The sequence below is a fragment of the Actinia tenebrosa genome, unplaced genomic scaffold, assembly GCF_029948245.1.
Source record: "Actinia tenebrosa isolate PJP-AT-01 unplaced genomic scaffold, QUT_ActTen_1.0 PGA_scaffold12__29_contigs__length_12842862, whole genome shotgun sequence".
Lineage (NCBI taxonomy): Eukaryota > Metazoa > Cnidaria > Anthozoa > Actiniaria > Actiniidae > Actinia > Actinia tenebrosa.
Window position 1 is genome coordinate 7,123,089 of NW_028292572.1, and position 13,329 is coordinate 7,136,417.

Below are 13,329 nucleotides of genomic sequence, written 5' to 3' on the forward strand. Positions count from 1 at the left end.
AATATCAAACGAAAAGGCAAATATAGCTACGTGCCTCATGGAAGAAAAAAACCCCTCGTTACTAAAAATACATCAAAGACAGTTGATTCAATTTCGTCACGATGGCGTCACAATCGACCAATCACATGCCTTCCACGTGCCTAGGTGTGACTATGATCTGTGTTCTGATTGGGTGTTTCTAGGTTACGATTGACGTGGGTGGCACTTGAGTGGCTTTCATAAGGAATCAAGAAGAAGTGTTTGCGAAGTGCGATTTTATTTCTATACCTTTGATGGATTTAGTGAGTGTTCTTCTTTAGTGTGGGCGAAAAAAAAATCGCGATCAGTAGAGAGAAGTGCTTTTTGACTGTCTTTGCAGATGTACTGTATCCTTACTGAAGTTTTTGTAAAAAATAGTATCGAAAAAACCGCCTAGCGAAGTTTAAAATACGATTTCGCTCGACGTTCAGAAAGAAAGGACAAAGACGGAAAAAGACAAAGCTCTCGTAGCAGGCAAAGCAAAAAGATGACATTAGGATCCTTCAATTCGACAGAGAGCCCAGTTCGGGCCAAAACTTACCGCCGAAAGAGTTCCCCAAGGAAAAACAATCGTTTAAAAAACGATCGAAGCTTCAAAACGAAAGCTTTTCACGACGCCACGACACTGTCGTCGCTGGATAGCCATTACAAAGAGAAAACGTCTGTTGCTATTCCAGTACCGCGACGAAGAAACAGCGAGGGACTCGCTTCGTCTCCATCAGAGACCCATTATGCTGGACCTAAGTTCAGCAGTCCACCACCACCAAGTGTTCTTCCTAAACCACCGTCTCACTGGCTCTCTTATTCCGACATGGGCTTACAAACGGATGTCGCCGCCATGTCGCAACACCTCCGAAGTCTCCTCAAAGTGGCGTCGTAGAAAGCCTTCTGAAAAGACAAAGCGGTTAGACCGGTTTATGGTGATTTTCGTGTAAAATAGGTTTACTCAAATTTGTATCTTTTGTACAAATTTGTATATTTGTAAATAAGATTATTGAATAATTCGTTCGTGTTATAAGAAAATTCTATTCGTATATTCGTCCGTTTATGTTATCGAATCTGTGATGTATATTTCCAACCCTAGATCTAGTCAGTTTCACATTAGCTAGGAAATTTACATACTAAGGTTAAGTTGATCGCTTTCGCTCTAAAATTTATTTTTTCTGCATAGTTAAATTTATCCTTATTTTCTTGAACTTTAAAATGTTGTTTTGAAAAATTTAGGGAGGGTTTATAGTCCTTATACAGGATATTTCCGTTTGCACTTTTTTATACCTAGATTTTTGTTTTGCTTTTTTTTGGGATTTACTGTGCACAGTTGTGTATCTGCTGTTTTTCATAGATTTAAGAAAAAGTCGATGTAAATGAGAATTTTTCATAGGTTAAGGAGTTAATAGAAATTTTACATATTTTTTCAAACTAGGATAAGACCATTAAGCGATACTGGAGTTGACATTAATAAGAATGGAAAAAGAGAGAGAACCATTAATAATGGTATATAGTTTAATGATTTAAAAAGGATTTGTCGTAACTAAGACAAGACTAACAAAAGAACTTAACAAGACTAAAAGTTTATAGGAAATAACTGAGAATTAAACTTAACGAAGAACGACTTAAAGTGTCAGATGACAGGACTCCTGGTGCCTTTCAAGACAAAGTGATGGAAGCCAGGAATTATCCGAAAGACTTGGACTAATCAAGATGCAATTACCTTAGAGAAAGCAGATTAGAAAGTTATAGACAAGGTGCAAGCATCTTGAAAGGACACAAGACAAAGAAGATGAACAACAAGCATAAACAAGTCAAGATGCAAGTACCTTCAAGAGAACTGAGTAGAAAATTAAGACAAGTTACAAGCTTCATGAGAAAGGACACAAGACAAAGACAACGACGTACAACACAACCATGGATCAAGTACAATGCACACACAACTTCATACATGGCCCTTTTCAGGGCCAAACACATTTACAAAAGTGAATGATCTTATATGCTGATCAGTGTCATGCAAAATGACACAATAATAAAAAATATGTACATATACCCCTAAAATTAATTCCCAAAAAATATCAACCCAATTTCCCTTTCCATAGTAAGTTTCCACATTTTCGAATTTGAAAAATAATTTGACAAAAATTGTTCCACGTTAATACAAATTACTCCTAATGATCTAGTTTTGGCCAAAGAAATGATTTCAAAAGATTCTTTCATAAAACTGTATATGATTTTTTGTTTCATTGTATATATCGAGTTTACAAAATTTATGTGAAGACGCTGCAGCCTCAGAAACTTAAGTATATATATATTTATACCTATTTCTGCTAGCTTATTTCCCCATCTGCATAAACTGCCGTTTTTTTGGGAATTGCCTTTTGCTTTGACTCTTGGAAAATCTTATTTATCCTTTTGTTTGGGGCGGGAAATTGCTAACACAAAAGAGTAAAAAGGCCCTGTTACTCTCTTTGCAAAATGTATCAACCTTTGAATTCTTTTTATAGTTCTAGTTTTTGTCTCACATCTCGTTGGAACTTGTTTTTTGACCCCCTTATTAAACCATCTAGCTATGCCTTGGACATAACCGAGTATCTTATAGCATCATATTACAGATGGTAAATAAGATGACGTACTTGATAACAAAATCTAAAAAACTATGTAGGTAAAACACTAATGTTCATGATTGATGACAGAAAAGGTAAGTCTTAAGTGCAGTGTTAAATGACGAGACAGAAGGGGCTTTCTTGATATGTTGGGTAAAGAGTTCCAGAGTTTGGGTGCAGCGAAGGAGAATGCCCTCTCTCCATAACTGATTGAGCAAGAGATTTGTAATAAGGATGTTGCAGAGGAGCGAAGTGTGCGGGTAGGATGGCAAAGCTTTAGTAGATCAGATAAGTTAAGTATGGAGCATAATCCTGCACTACTTAAGCAAGACCCAACCTTCTGCTTTGCAGATGTTCTAATTGCCTATAGTGAGATCAGGACCAACACCAAAGTGATGTCATCAAACCCGTGAAATAAATTATTAAAAACTAATACACTTTAAAAGACCCTAATAATTTGCATTATTTTCTTTCATTTCTTTAAATCCCCATTGGACAGAAATGGAAATGGCGCTATATAAGAATAAAGTTATTATTATTTCTTTATCACGTCTATTTGAATATTACATCTTGACTATTAAATTTTGTTTCACGGGTTTAATGTCTTCACTCTAATCTGTGAAACACTAATTACTAAATAGTACAAAATAGTGCTAGTTAAACAATAGAAAACAATGGAATTTGCATATTGTTTGCACTCTAGTTAAATAAGTACTGAACTTATGGGAAAAAAAAAACAAGTTAAAAAATAAGATACGAGGGGTGGGGGGTGGGGGAATGCAAAGGGCAGCTTAACTGAGTCTGATGAAAACCCAAAATTCATGATCAAACTCTACTCGCATGGAATTCCAACAAGTCATGGAATGAAGCAAGAAACAAGTGCACTAGTTACACCACCCTTGATTCTGTAACAGACATACCTTTCCTAAATTCACTTGAGCAACAATAAAACAATGGCTCCATGTCGAGGTTGAACCCGACAAAATACAGTAAATGTATGAACACAACTGACTTTGAGCTAGTCTCCCCCACAGCCGCTTTCAGTGTCGTCACGCAGCGCTTTCTCCCCAGAGAAAGCGTTGTGTGACGACACTGAAAGCGGCTGTGGGGGAGACAAGCTCAAAGTCAGTTGTGTTCATACATTTACTGTATTTTGTGCTGTGGGGGAGACTAGTCTATTTATGGCAAACTGTACGTTTATTGTTGTTCTACTCTTGCCGTAAACACTCAAGTTTGTCAACCAATTAGATTACCAATCAATAAAAGTAAAATTCAAGTTACATGTATTGAAAGTCTATAAAAGCTATTCAAGAGGATAAAATGAAAAGATAAAACAAAAAAAAGGGAGTGTTCACGGCTTGAGTAGAACAACAGAAATATACCATTTATACATAACAGTAATAATAAAAGGTAAATCATACACCGTGAAAAAGATGAAAAAACTTACTGACGTTTCGGACGCTAGTCCTTCGTCGGAGTAAAAGAGAAAGAGGTGCTAATATGTATAATAATAATAATATATATAATATGTATATAATATTTATACATAACAATACCAAGAGAAGGAAATGGTTTTCAATCTTTTAATTACAGGTTTTTTTCTAATATAGGTAACCCAAGCTGGTGGACTTCTGAACTGTCACTGAAAGATGAAATGAAAGATTGGTACTTGTGATTGGAACTTCTTAAGAGATAAGCCATCCCAGCTTCTAAGCAGGTTGTGCATTAGCTAATACTTACCTTCTGTTAAACTTGGTTTTTTTTTTCACGTAAAATAAAACACATTTTTTTCTCTTTTTATATGCAACATTTAAGATATTGGAAGGAGATGAGTATCATCCTCACACAAATGCAAGGCTAGTGGCAAGAGGCCTGCGTTTGAGTCCCGTCCAAGCTAATAATAACATGAGTTGAGTTTGATGTATGGTTATCTCCTTGCTGCAGTTTTCCACATTTTGCAAATTTGGTAGTTGCAAGCTGCACGATGAAATTGGGAAGAGTGATCTCTTTCAAAATATCTGACCAAATCTCCCGGGGGGGGGGGGGGGCTCCGGGAAAAAAGTACTGGGGATGCTCATCGAAGATTTTCAAAAAGACCTCTAAAAGATACCAGAAGTCTTTAAAAAAGGCGTGGCTGAATGATTTTTAACCCCTAAGAGATACCACAACAAATGATATTAAATTTTATATAAAAGGTGCCTAGGATAAGCCATATTGATGCTCGCTTCTCTCCTTTTCCAACACCCTAAGAGATACCACATATTGCTGATTTTCAAAAATTTGCATTTAACACCCTAAAAGATACCAAATCGCGAATTCTTACCCCTAAGAGATACGACAAGCATCCTCGAACTTTTTTTTCCCAGAGGCTAAATCTACTTTTGACTCTTTTATCAGGTAGCTCGTTTGTATTTGTGTAAAGAATATTATTCAAATGTTAGTAAGGAGCTAGTATCAATGAGAGATATTTATTTATCTATAATTATATACATATTTTTTATACCTCAAAATCCAGACAAATTAAGAGTACAATTTTAAATGTAAATAGTGTTTTTCCTTGGCCCGTAACAAATGTATGCTGAACACAGTATAGCAAAAGTGTATTAAACTTTTTCATATTTTCAAATCTCAGGAGCGGATCCAGGAATTTTAGAAGGGGGGTCACTATTACGAAGATATTACTAACAATTCAAGAAAAAGGAGGGTGACTGTTACTTAAATATAAACAAAAAATAAAACAAAAAAACACTAATGATATACTAAAAAATTTGAGCAAAAAGGGGGTGACTAGTTACCCCCTTAAGCCCCATTTACACTAGCAATTTTTGCGGCGATTTTTGCCGCGATTTTGTCCATAATGAATAATGGTAAAGAATTTACTTGTAAAGTTTTTTTCAGCATACCAAGATTTTCCTAGACGAATGTCTCTTTTGAAGGATGAGACAAAAGATTTCACATTTCCGAAAATTGCCACAAAAATCGCAGCAAAAATTGCCACAAAAATCGCAGCAAAAATTGCCCCCATAATCGCCAGTGTAAACGGGGCTTTACCACCCCTGAATCTGACCCTGAATCTCGCTTCATCTGAGTAAAAATTTTAAAAAATAACACAGCCCTAATGACAGTCTAACAGTAAAGTTACATTTCCAATTTTTTAACAAACATTAATATTTGCTATCAATATGGTGATCATCATACCAATATTTCTTTTCGCAAGATCTATTTAATATAAATACTCAACTTTGGAGCAATGAAGAATAAGACTTACAGTACGAGGAAAATCACGCAGACTTATTCATATTTCTCCATTTGTCTTTCAGATCAACAGCAGTGCGGCATCTAAAAGCAAACATCCTTAGGATAGTAGACCAGTTGCCTTCCCCAAATGAGTCAACGCCTTTAGTAAGCCAGGTCACTTCTTCCTTGCTCCAAGGGTTCTTCTTACGTCTCTTGGAAGGGGATGGGAGTTGGATCTTTAGTTTTCTTTTTGGTGCTGGTAAACCTATTTGAGTTAAAATGAAAAAATTCTAAAGGCCGATTTAGACAGTATGATTTTCGCCTACAACTATCATATACAACACGCTCGAGTCATGACACCTATGATTGTCTTAGCTTTTTAAAACATGTTTTGCGTCTGTCATAGGCGAGTTGTAGGCTTGATTTACACACTATGACTCGAATTGTAGGATGGCGCAAGCGTGTTGTATACGATATTTGTAGGCGAAAATCGTACCGTCTAAACTGGCCTTAACTTATAGTGTTTGTTGTTGTTGTTGTTGTTTTTAGTGTCTTTTTGTTTATTGTTTTTTTGATTTTAGACCACATTTTACCAAAGTATCCTCATATTTGAATTTCACAGTCATCCGCCTATTTATGTGTTAAGGAAACAATGCTACGCCATCCAACCTAGCTAACTCTGGTGCCGTCCATCAATTTGGAGTTCTCCCATTTCTGATAGGCTAGAGCACTTATTAGACCTGCTCAGCAGCAGTAAGGGGGACTCGCGAAATCCAAAACGCTAAGCTCCGATTTTCGCGGGTATTACAGGCGTCAAAGGCCCCTCCGAAAACACGCGTCCCCCGCGGGAATTACCCGTGCACAGGTATTTTGGTAGCGTGAATGTGCCTTTAATTGAGGATAAGGTGCCCTTAAATATATAATGAGTGGTAAGCTTGTTTGTCCAAAATGTAATAAAGGTTACACGAAAGGTGGTCTAATTTCCCACTTGCGTAGGAAAGTCCCATGCGATATGAAAGTGACGTGTATGATGACGCATGAGTTTTCTAATGACAACGAGGAATACATAAGGAAGCTGCAGGGAAAGCCCAATGGAATGGTTCCTAAATTCGTTTTAAGTTGCTCCTGCGGGAGGGAATTTAAGAGGGAACAGCATTTAAAATCCCATCAAATATCTTGTAGGGTCACGAACGGTGGTTAAAATATTCCTTAGATATAGATGGACGCCATCAAAAGCATTCAGAACAAGACTGTGCGCAAGCTCAGAACCCGGGTGTTGGATAATTTGGACGCCGACTTTGCCTTCACGACATTTATGGAGGGAGATACAGATGAAACTATGGATTACGAAAGGGCCAAAAAGATAATCGACGTAATGCCAGAAGGTAACTACCGCCTGGAATTGACGTTTATAAAGTACTTGGACGGCGAATGGGTGATAGAAAAGGGCCGTAATCCAATACGGGCGTCTGGTAAGCAGAACCTGTTCGTTTTAAACAAGCACACCCGTCCGGGAGCACTTGAGGGAATAGACATGTTGTTCTACGAGGTCGCTTACCCGGTTACCGTAGTCATTTACGGCACGTATGAAATTGAGGAGCCGGACGTTAAGAAGTTGAAGCCAATGCGACATCCTGGTAATTGTGTCGGGAAGTTGGTGAGAGAGTTCTTTGAGGATTCCTCTCGTGGTGGTAAGCTTACGTTGAAGAGAAGGGAAGCCATCAGGAAATGGGAGCATGCCACGCGTAGGGCTGGAGCAACGATAGACAACATCAAAAAGCTGGAAGTTGCCTTAGAAAGGCGCATCCACGTGAAGGACATCACGGACGGGTTTATTTACCCCGGGACGCATAAATATGGTGGTCGTGGAACGCCTATCGTCATCTACCAGCACAACGGGCACGCGTGGCGAGAACTCAGATTCCCAAAGAAGAAAGAAACGAAAGTCTACGAGGCCTCGCCGTTGGTAGAACTAATGCACGAGAATTCCGTTTGGCTGATGGACGCGGAGGGAAGTCAGTTTATGACGCAAGATGGTACCCTTTACCGCCCCGAAATCGAACATCTACGCATCCAGAGCGCCTGCGAAACCCTTGGGGAAGACTTCTCAGACAAGGTCCTCAGCTCTCGTAGCTTAGACTTCTTAGCGGCCAAAAAGAGAAATGGATGGAAACCTACCCCAAAAGAGTTCAAAGATATCTCCAAGGCCTGTGTAGAACACGGTCATGGAGGTCTTTGGAACATGGAGTACGACGAAGACGAATACGTCTCCTTAGACATGAAGCACTGCTATCCTGCGTCATTTAAAGGTCTTGGCGATTGTAAGGAATATTATGATAGATACGGGCATCCAGACTCGCAATTCTTTAGGGTGTCCTTAGACGGCACCTACGATGCGCCATCAACGGGGTTCGTCAGATTAACGTCTTGGAAGTTGGCTAAAGACTTACATCCCATAATTTACGCATGGTACGTGAAGCATCTACAAGAGAAAGAATGGATACCAGTGCCATTGTTAAAGTTCCTTGAAGAGCGTAAACTCCTGAAATACACAGCGCATGAAGCCATACTCTGCCATAGCGCCTTCACTAAATGGTTACCAGAACACAACCCCACCGCCCGAATTGTCATAGGCAAATTTACCCAGGGCGCTAAGGAGGGAGAGAAGCACATGCAACGGCGTTTAATAACAGACGAAGGTGAGTTAAGTTTCCTCATCAAGCGTGCCCATGACCAAGGAACCATGGTTTCCGTGGAGAAATGGGATTATTTCATAGAAGCCGAGCAAAAAGAACGCAAATGGAATGCTTTATGCCACTACCAAGATCATCGACCGCAATATTACCATCTCCGCGCCAGCATGCTTGCCTACGCGCATATCAACCTTCTCGCAATGCTCCTGCGGTTTGACAAAGAAGATATCCCCCGCGTAGCCACGGATTCCTTATACGTAAAGCCTAGCGTGTTGGAAAAGATGAAGGAATTCTACACAAAAGACGAGTTGGCGGAAAGTGGACAATGGCGCGTCAAAGATGAAGAGATCAAAGCTTGGAGAGGCCGCGTAGAATATCACGGAGAACACACCAAGGGCACCGTAACCCCCACTGCGGACCCCCTACCTTCAGTTGCGGACCCAATCTCTTACCAACGCTTCTCTTACCTCTACGGTACGGGAGGCAGCGGTAAGACGACGCGTGTGTTAGAACTCTTTCCTAAGATAAAGGTGCTAACGCCAACGCACCGTTTGGAAAGAGAACTCTGCGAAATGGGCCACGACGCGCAGACCTACCACAGCTTCTTTCGTTGGAATGGCCAAAAGTGGGTACCAGAAGCCATCCACGACATACCTCCGGTGATACTTTGGGATGAGATTTGCACCGTGCCTTTGGAAATCCTGCAGGAGTTCGTAGAGTTCCTTCGCGGGAAATGTCAAGTAATATTCGCCGGAGATCCATGCCAGCCTCCTCCAATAGCCGGAGAGATGCCCCACGAATGGCTGAAAGATTTCGTAGACCATGCGGAGGAAATTAACACCAACTACCGCAGCAAGGATCAAATAAGAAACCTGAAAGCGGAATTAAGGGGACTCAGTGATGCCGAGCAATGCAAAACACTGCGCAAACGCGTACGAGCGAAGTCCTACGAGGACTTCCTTTACGCATGGCATCCAAAGGATCTGGTGCTGAGCAGCAAACGCGCAGCACAGTCTCGCATACAAAAAGACTTACTCAAAATACACCAAGAGCGCTTTCCTACGCATCCCGTACCCGTTTGTTATAAACCCCACGACACCCGCATGCAGCGCCGCGACGTCTGGGTACCTGGTACCGACATCCAACTGCAGAATGCGGTAACGCATGATAAAGCCTGGGTACCCATAGAAAAGGTGGAAAAAATAACCTCCCATCCAGATTGGCGCTTAGGCTATTGCATGACAGTCCACAGCGCGCAAGGACTTACCATAAAAGAAACCTTATGGATCATAGACCAGCGGCTGTGTTGGAGCAACCTTATCTACACCGCCGTAAGCCGTGTAGAATATGCCAAACAGTTAAAAAGAGCCTGGGGGCCGCAACTGCGTTACGACCGCACCCCAGAGGACGTAGCAAAGGAGAACATTGCTAAGAAACTCCTTCGCCACAAAAGACACGACGAAGAGAAGGGTCATGTCTTTGACTTATGCGTGGATGACGTCTATAAGAAAGGGGCAAGGTGTGCCAAATGTAACATACCTCTACTATGGAGGTTTGACCCAAATGACGATCAGCAGTTCTCCGTGGATCGTATCAACAACAAGCGCGGGCATTGCAGAGGCAACGTAAGACTGACATGCCTAGAGTGTAATCGGGCGCGTGGAGCAGCACTACTCTGAGTCTTTGGGGACTACGAGCAGCTCTTCCTTGACAAATCCGCGACTTAGGCCATTTAGGTAATACAACACGGGTTGCCCTTCCTTGGTGACGGACTTTGAAATCTCATACGTTTCCAAAGACCAGTTAGGATCCGTGGCTCTCTTACTGCCACCTTCGAGTTCCCCCGGCTGATAGAGGTATCTGACCACTATGTCGCGGGGTAGCTTTTTTTCCTTCAGTCCGACCGCCCTCGAACTTCTGACGTAGGACTTGTGCTCCACGTGTTTCTTTTTTATGGCATCCTTGGGTTTCATTCCCGTAGCCCTGGCCGCCTCGTTGTTCAAAGCCGCGACGACCTGGGGGAGCCTCTGAGTCCATTCCCTGTTGCGTTTGGAGGGATCTTCCAGCTCTTTCCAATACTGGTACCCAAAGAGACGCTCAGCCAGGGTTTTATTGAATCTTTCGACGATGCTCTGACCCCTGTGGTACTCGGCTTCGGCTCTCCTAATCTTAGTGCTGTGGTCTTTCAGGGTCTTAGTAACCACGCCCATGAACTCTGTCCCCGCATCCACTTGCAGCAGCTTAGGCCATTTCAAGACGCGCTTATAAATCCTACCTAGGGCTTCTGCGACTTCCCCAGAATCCTTGCTGGTTATGGGTTCGGCGTCCTTATATCTGCTTGCGATATCGACTACGGTCAAAGCGTACCTATAGGTCTTTCTTCTCACCTTATCGTGCGGCAAGAAAAGCAAATCCGCCTGATGAACTTCATTAGGGGTATTTACGGTAAAGCTGGGCCTGGGAATGTACTTGGGCACGGGAAGATAAACCTGCCAGAGGGTTTGTTTTCTTAGCCAGTTCTTAGCCGTTTCTTCCGATGCCCTGGCCGCGGTCGCGAGTTTCTTGATGGCCGACGCTCCTTTCCAATAGCCTTCAGGCCCATAGTAAATCCTTTTAAGTTTGTCCTCTGTTCGACCCATTATATGAATTCCAAAACAAGATTGATCTTGCGTCCGTTGAAATCCACCGTCTTTCCGTCCACTTTGATGGTGATGTTTATGCTTTCTACCAAATGAGACAAGTCATAGCTTAAAGAAATGGGAGTGTATTCTACTGGGTCAAATGGATTACCTTTGGGTAGAAACTTGGACATAAGAGAAGACTTTTTTCCATCGTTGTAACTATGGACCAAGTCGCAATAGACTTCGTAAGAGGATGCGACTTTCCATTTCACGGGTATGGCCGTGTTGGTAATTTCCTTGCCTGAGACACCTAGTAAAGATCCCAATGCATCAGCTTTTCCTAGGGTTACCGAGAAATTGTTAGGAAGATTATGTTTGAAGGTCATTTCGTGCGGCAGCCCCGTGGTGAGAGTATAACCGCGCTTGGCGAGCTCCTTAGCAAGGGTGATTGGTGTGTAATGTCCATCGGGTAGCATTACGCCTTGGTAATTGTTAGACCCCTTATGCACGGTGACCATACCATTGACTAAATTATACCAAGAATTGTACAAAGAGCAACTAACCAGCCGAACCTTACAGGCTTTGATGGGAGGATTCAAGTAAGTGGTAAAGTCATTCTTGTCGCTTTCCAAAAAGACGATCATATATTTCAGGAAACACAGTTTCCTTCGTTAGAGCAGATACGCCAAAGCTACGCCTCCTGCCAGCCCTGCGATTCCTACGAAGACCAGCTCACTATCTTTTTGTTTCTTAGAAGGCTGATAGTAATTCTTAAACTGAGGCCTTTTCAACCCCGTCGATGCCGCGGGGTGCGCTTGCGCATAAAGTTTAAACGCGTAGTCTGTATTTTCGAAGTTCTTATCCGCCTGCATCTTGTCTTGGTAGTTCTTATCCAACCAATCCCTGTAAGCTTGTCTTTTTTCATTCCAAGCTGCCACGTCCCGCTGATATTTCTCCAGCGCTAAGTCGTGTCTCTTTCTTTCGGCAGCCAAATCTCCGCTTTTGTCGCCTCTGACTAATCTATCCAAATACTGACCACCATAATTAGCTCCAGTGAATGCTAAAGCTGCAATAACTCCACCTGCAACCACGCTAGCCATTTATATTAGACGCAAGCAAAGCTTACGTCGTCGGCAGGTACTTTTCCTTCCGTAGGTAATCCTTTACCATGATAGCCCCGCCTACGGCAGCGGTCATCTTAGCAAAGTTAGCGAAGCTCTTGCTTGGGTCTTCAGTAAAGTCTTCTTTGAGCACTTTCTTACCTACCCAACCAATACCCGCAACGATGGAAGTAATGATAGCTGCTTCTTCAACAGTTTTCAATAACGCGGTTGACATTATATTACAAAGCGAGAAGGTTATCACTCCATTACGGGGATCCTACTCTTAGGGGGCTCCTGCACGGGTGCGTGATATGTTGGCGGCACATGCACGGGTTCTACTTTTGGCTTCGTAGCCCGCCATTGTAAGTAAAGGCTACCTGCTGCTATGATGACTCCCAACGCGCCAATGACGTAGCCCGGATTAATAAAGGATTCCTCTTCTTTTTCCTCTACCTTTTCTTCTTTTTTGGCTTTGTTCTTCCTGTTCATCTCCGCGAGCTTCTTTCCGGCGGCGACTCTGCCTGGAGATTTAGCCTTGGTAATTTTCTGCTCCTCTTGGGGCTGCTCTACCTTCGACTCTGGTTCACTCATTTATATCTAAGGACTTGAAGGACTTGATAAGTACTTGAGAATGACTTAAGTAAGTACTTGAGGACGACTTGACTAAGTACTTGAGGCGACCTGGGTAATTCCTGAGGACGACTTGACTAAGTGATCGGGTACCTCAGCAAGTGCCGCCTGGAAGACCTTTTCGACTTCTCTGTCCTTCTTGAAGTCCTTCCAAGACACCAGTACCTCCTTCAAGTCGACATGCTGAGCCACGTGAAGTGCCGCAGAGGCGACTGCCATTAACTTACCGCACTTCAAAGACAACCACCCACAGGTTATCTTAAGTTCTTGGGCGATGACATAGTCCTCGCTAATGTCCTTCCGTAGTTGCTCCACGTCGTCTATGGGCAGCGCAAGTCCAAGCAATTTAGTCGCAAGTCAGATAGCGGAGTCTGCTACGGCGTCCGTGGTCTTACTTGCAAGGGCGGCCTCGTATCTCTTATGGAACTTTTTG

At 42.3% G+C, this 13,329-nt stretch overlaps 1 protein-coding gene across 3 annotated transcripts in view; it reads right to left on the reverse strand.

Moving 5' to 3' along the window:
• Positions 1-4,175: 4,175 nt before the first annotated feature.
• The window catches only part of LOC116296853 (uncharacterized), a 40,295-nt gene continuing 31,141 nt past the window's right edge, over positions 4,176-13,329 (reverse strand). Inside the window, exons 10-11 of one of the 3 annotated variants that reach the window (XM_089028468.1) lie at positions 5,881-6,114; positions 4,203-4,254 (exon numbers count right to left, since the gene is read on the reverse strand). In XM_089028468.1, coding sequence (XP_088884594.1) covers positions 5,894-6,114 — 221 coding nt within the window. In that variant the 3' untranslated portion in view covers positions 4,203-4,254; positions 5,881-5,893. Of the gene's footprint in view, positions 4,255-5,061; positions 6,115-13,329 lie in introns of those variants that run through there. The other 2 variants (XM_089028469.1, XM_089028467.1) reach the window with 2 other exon arrangements.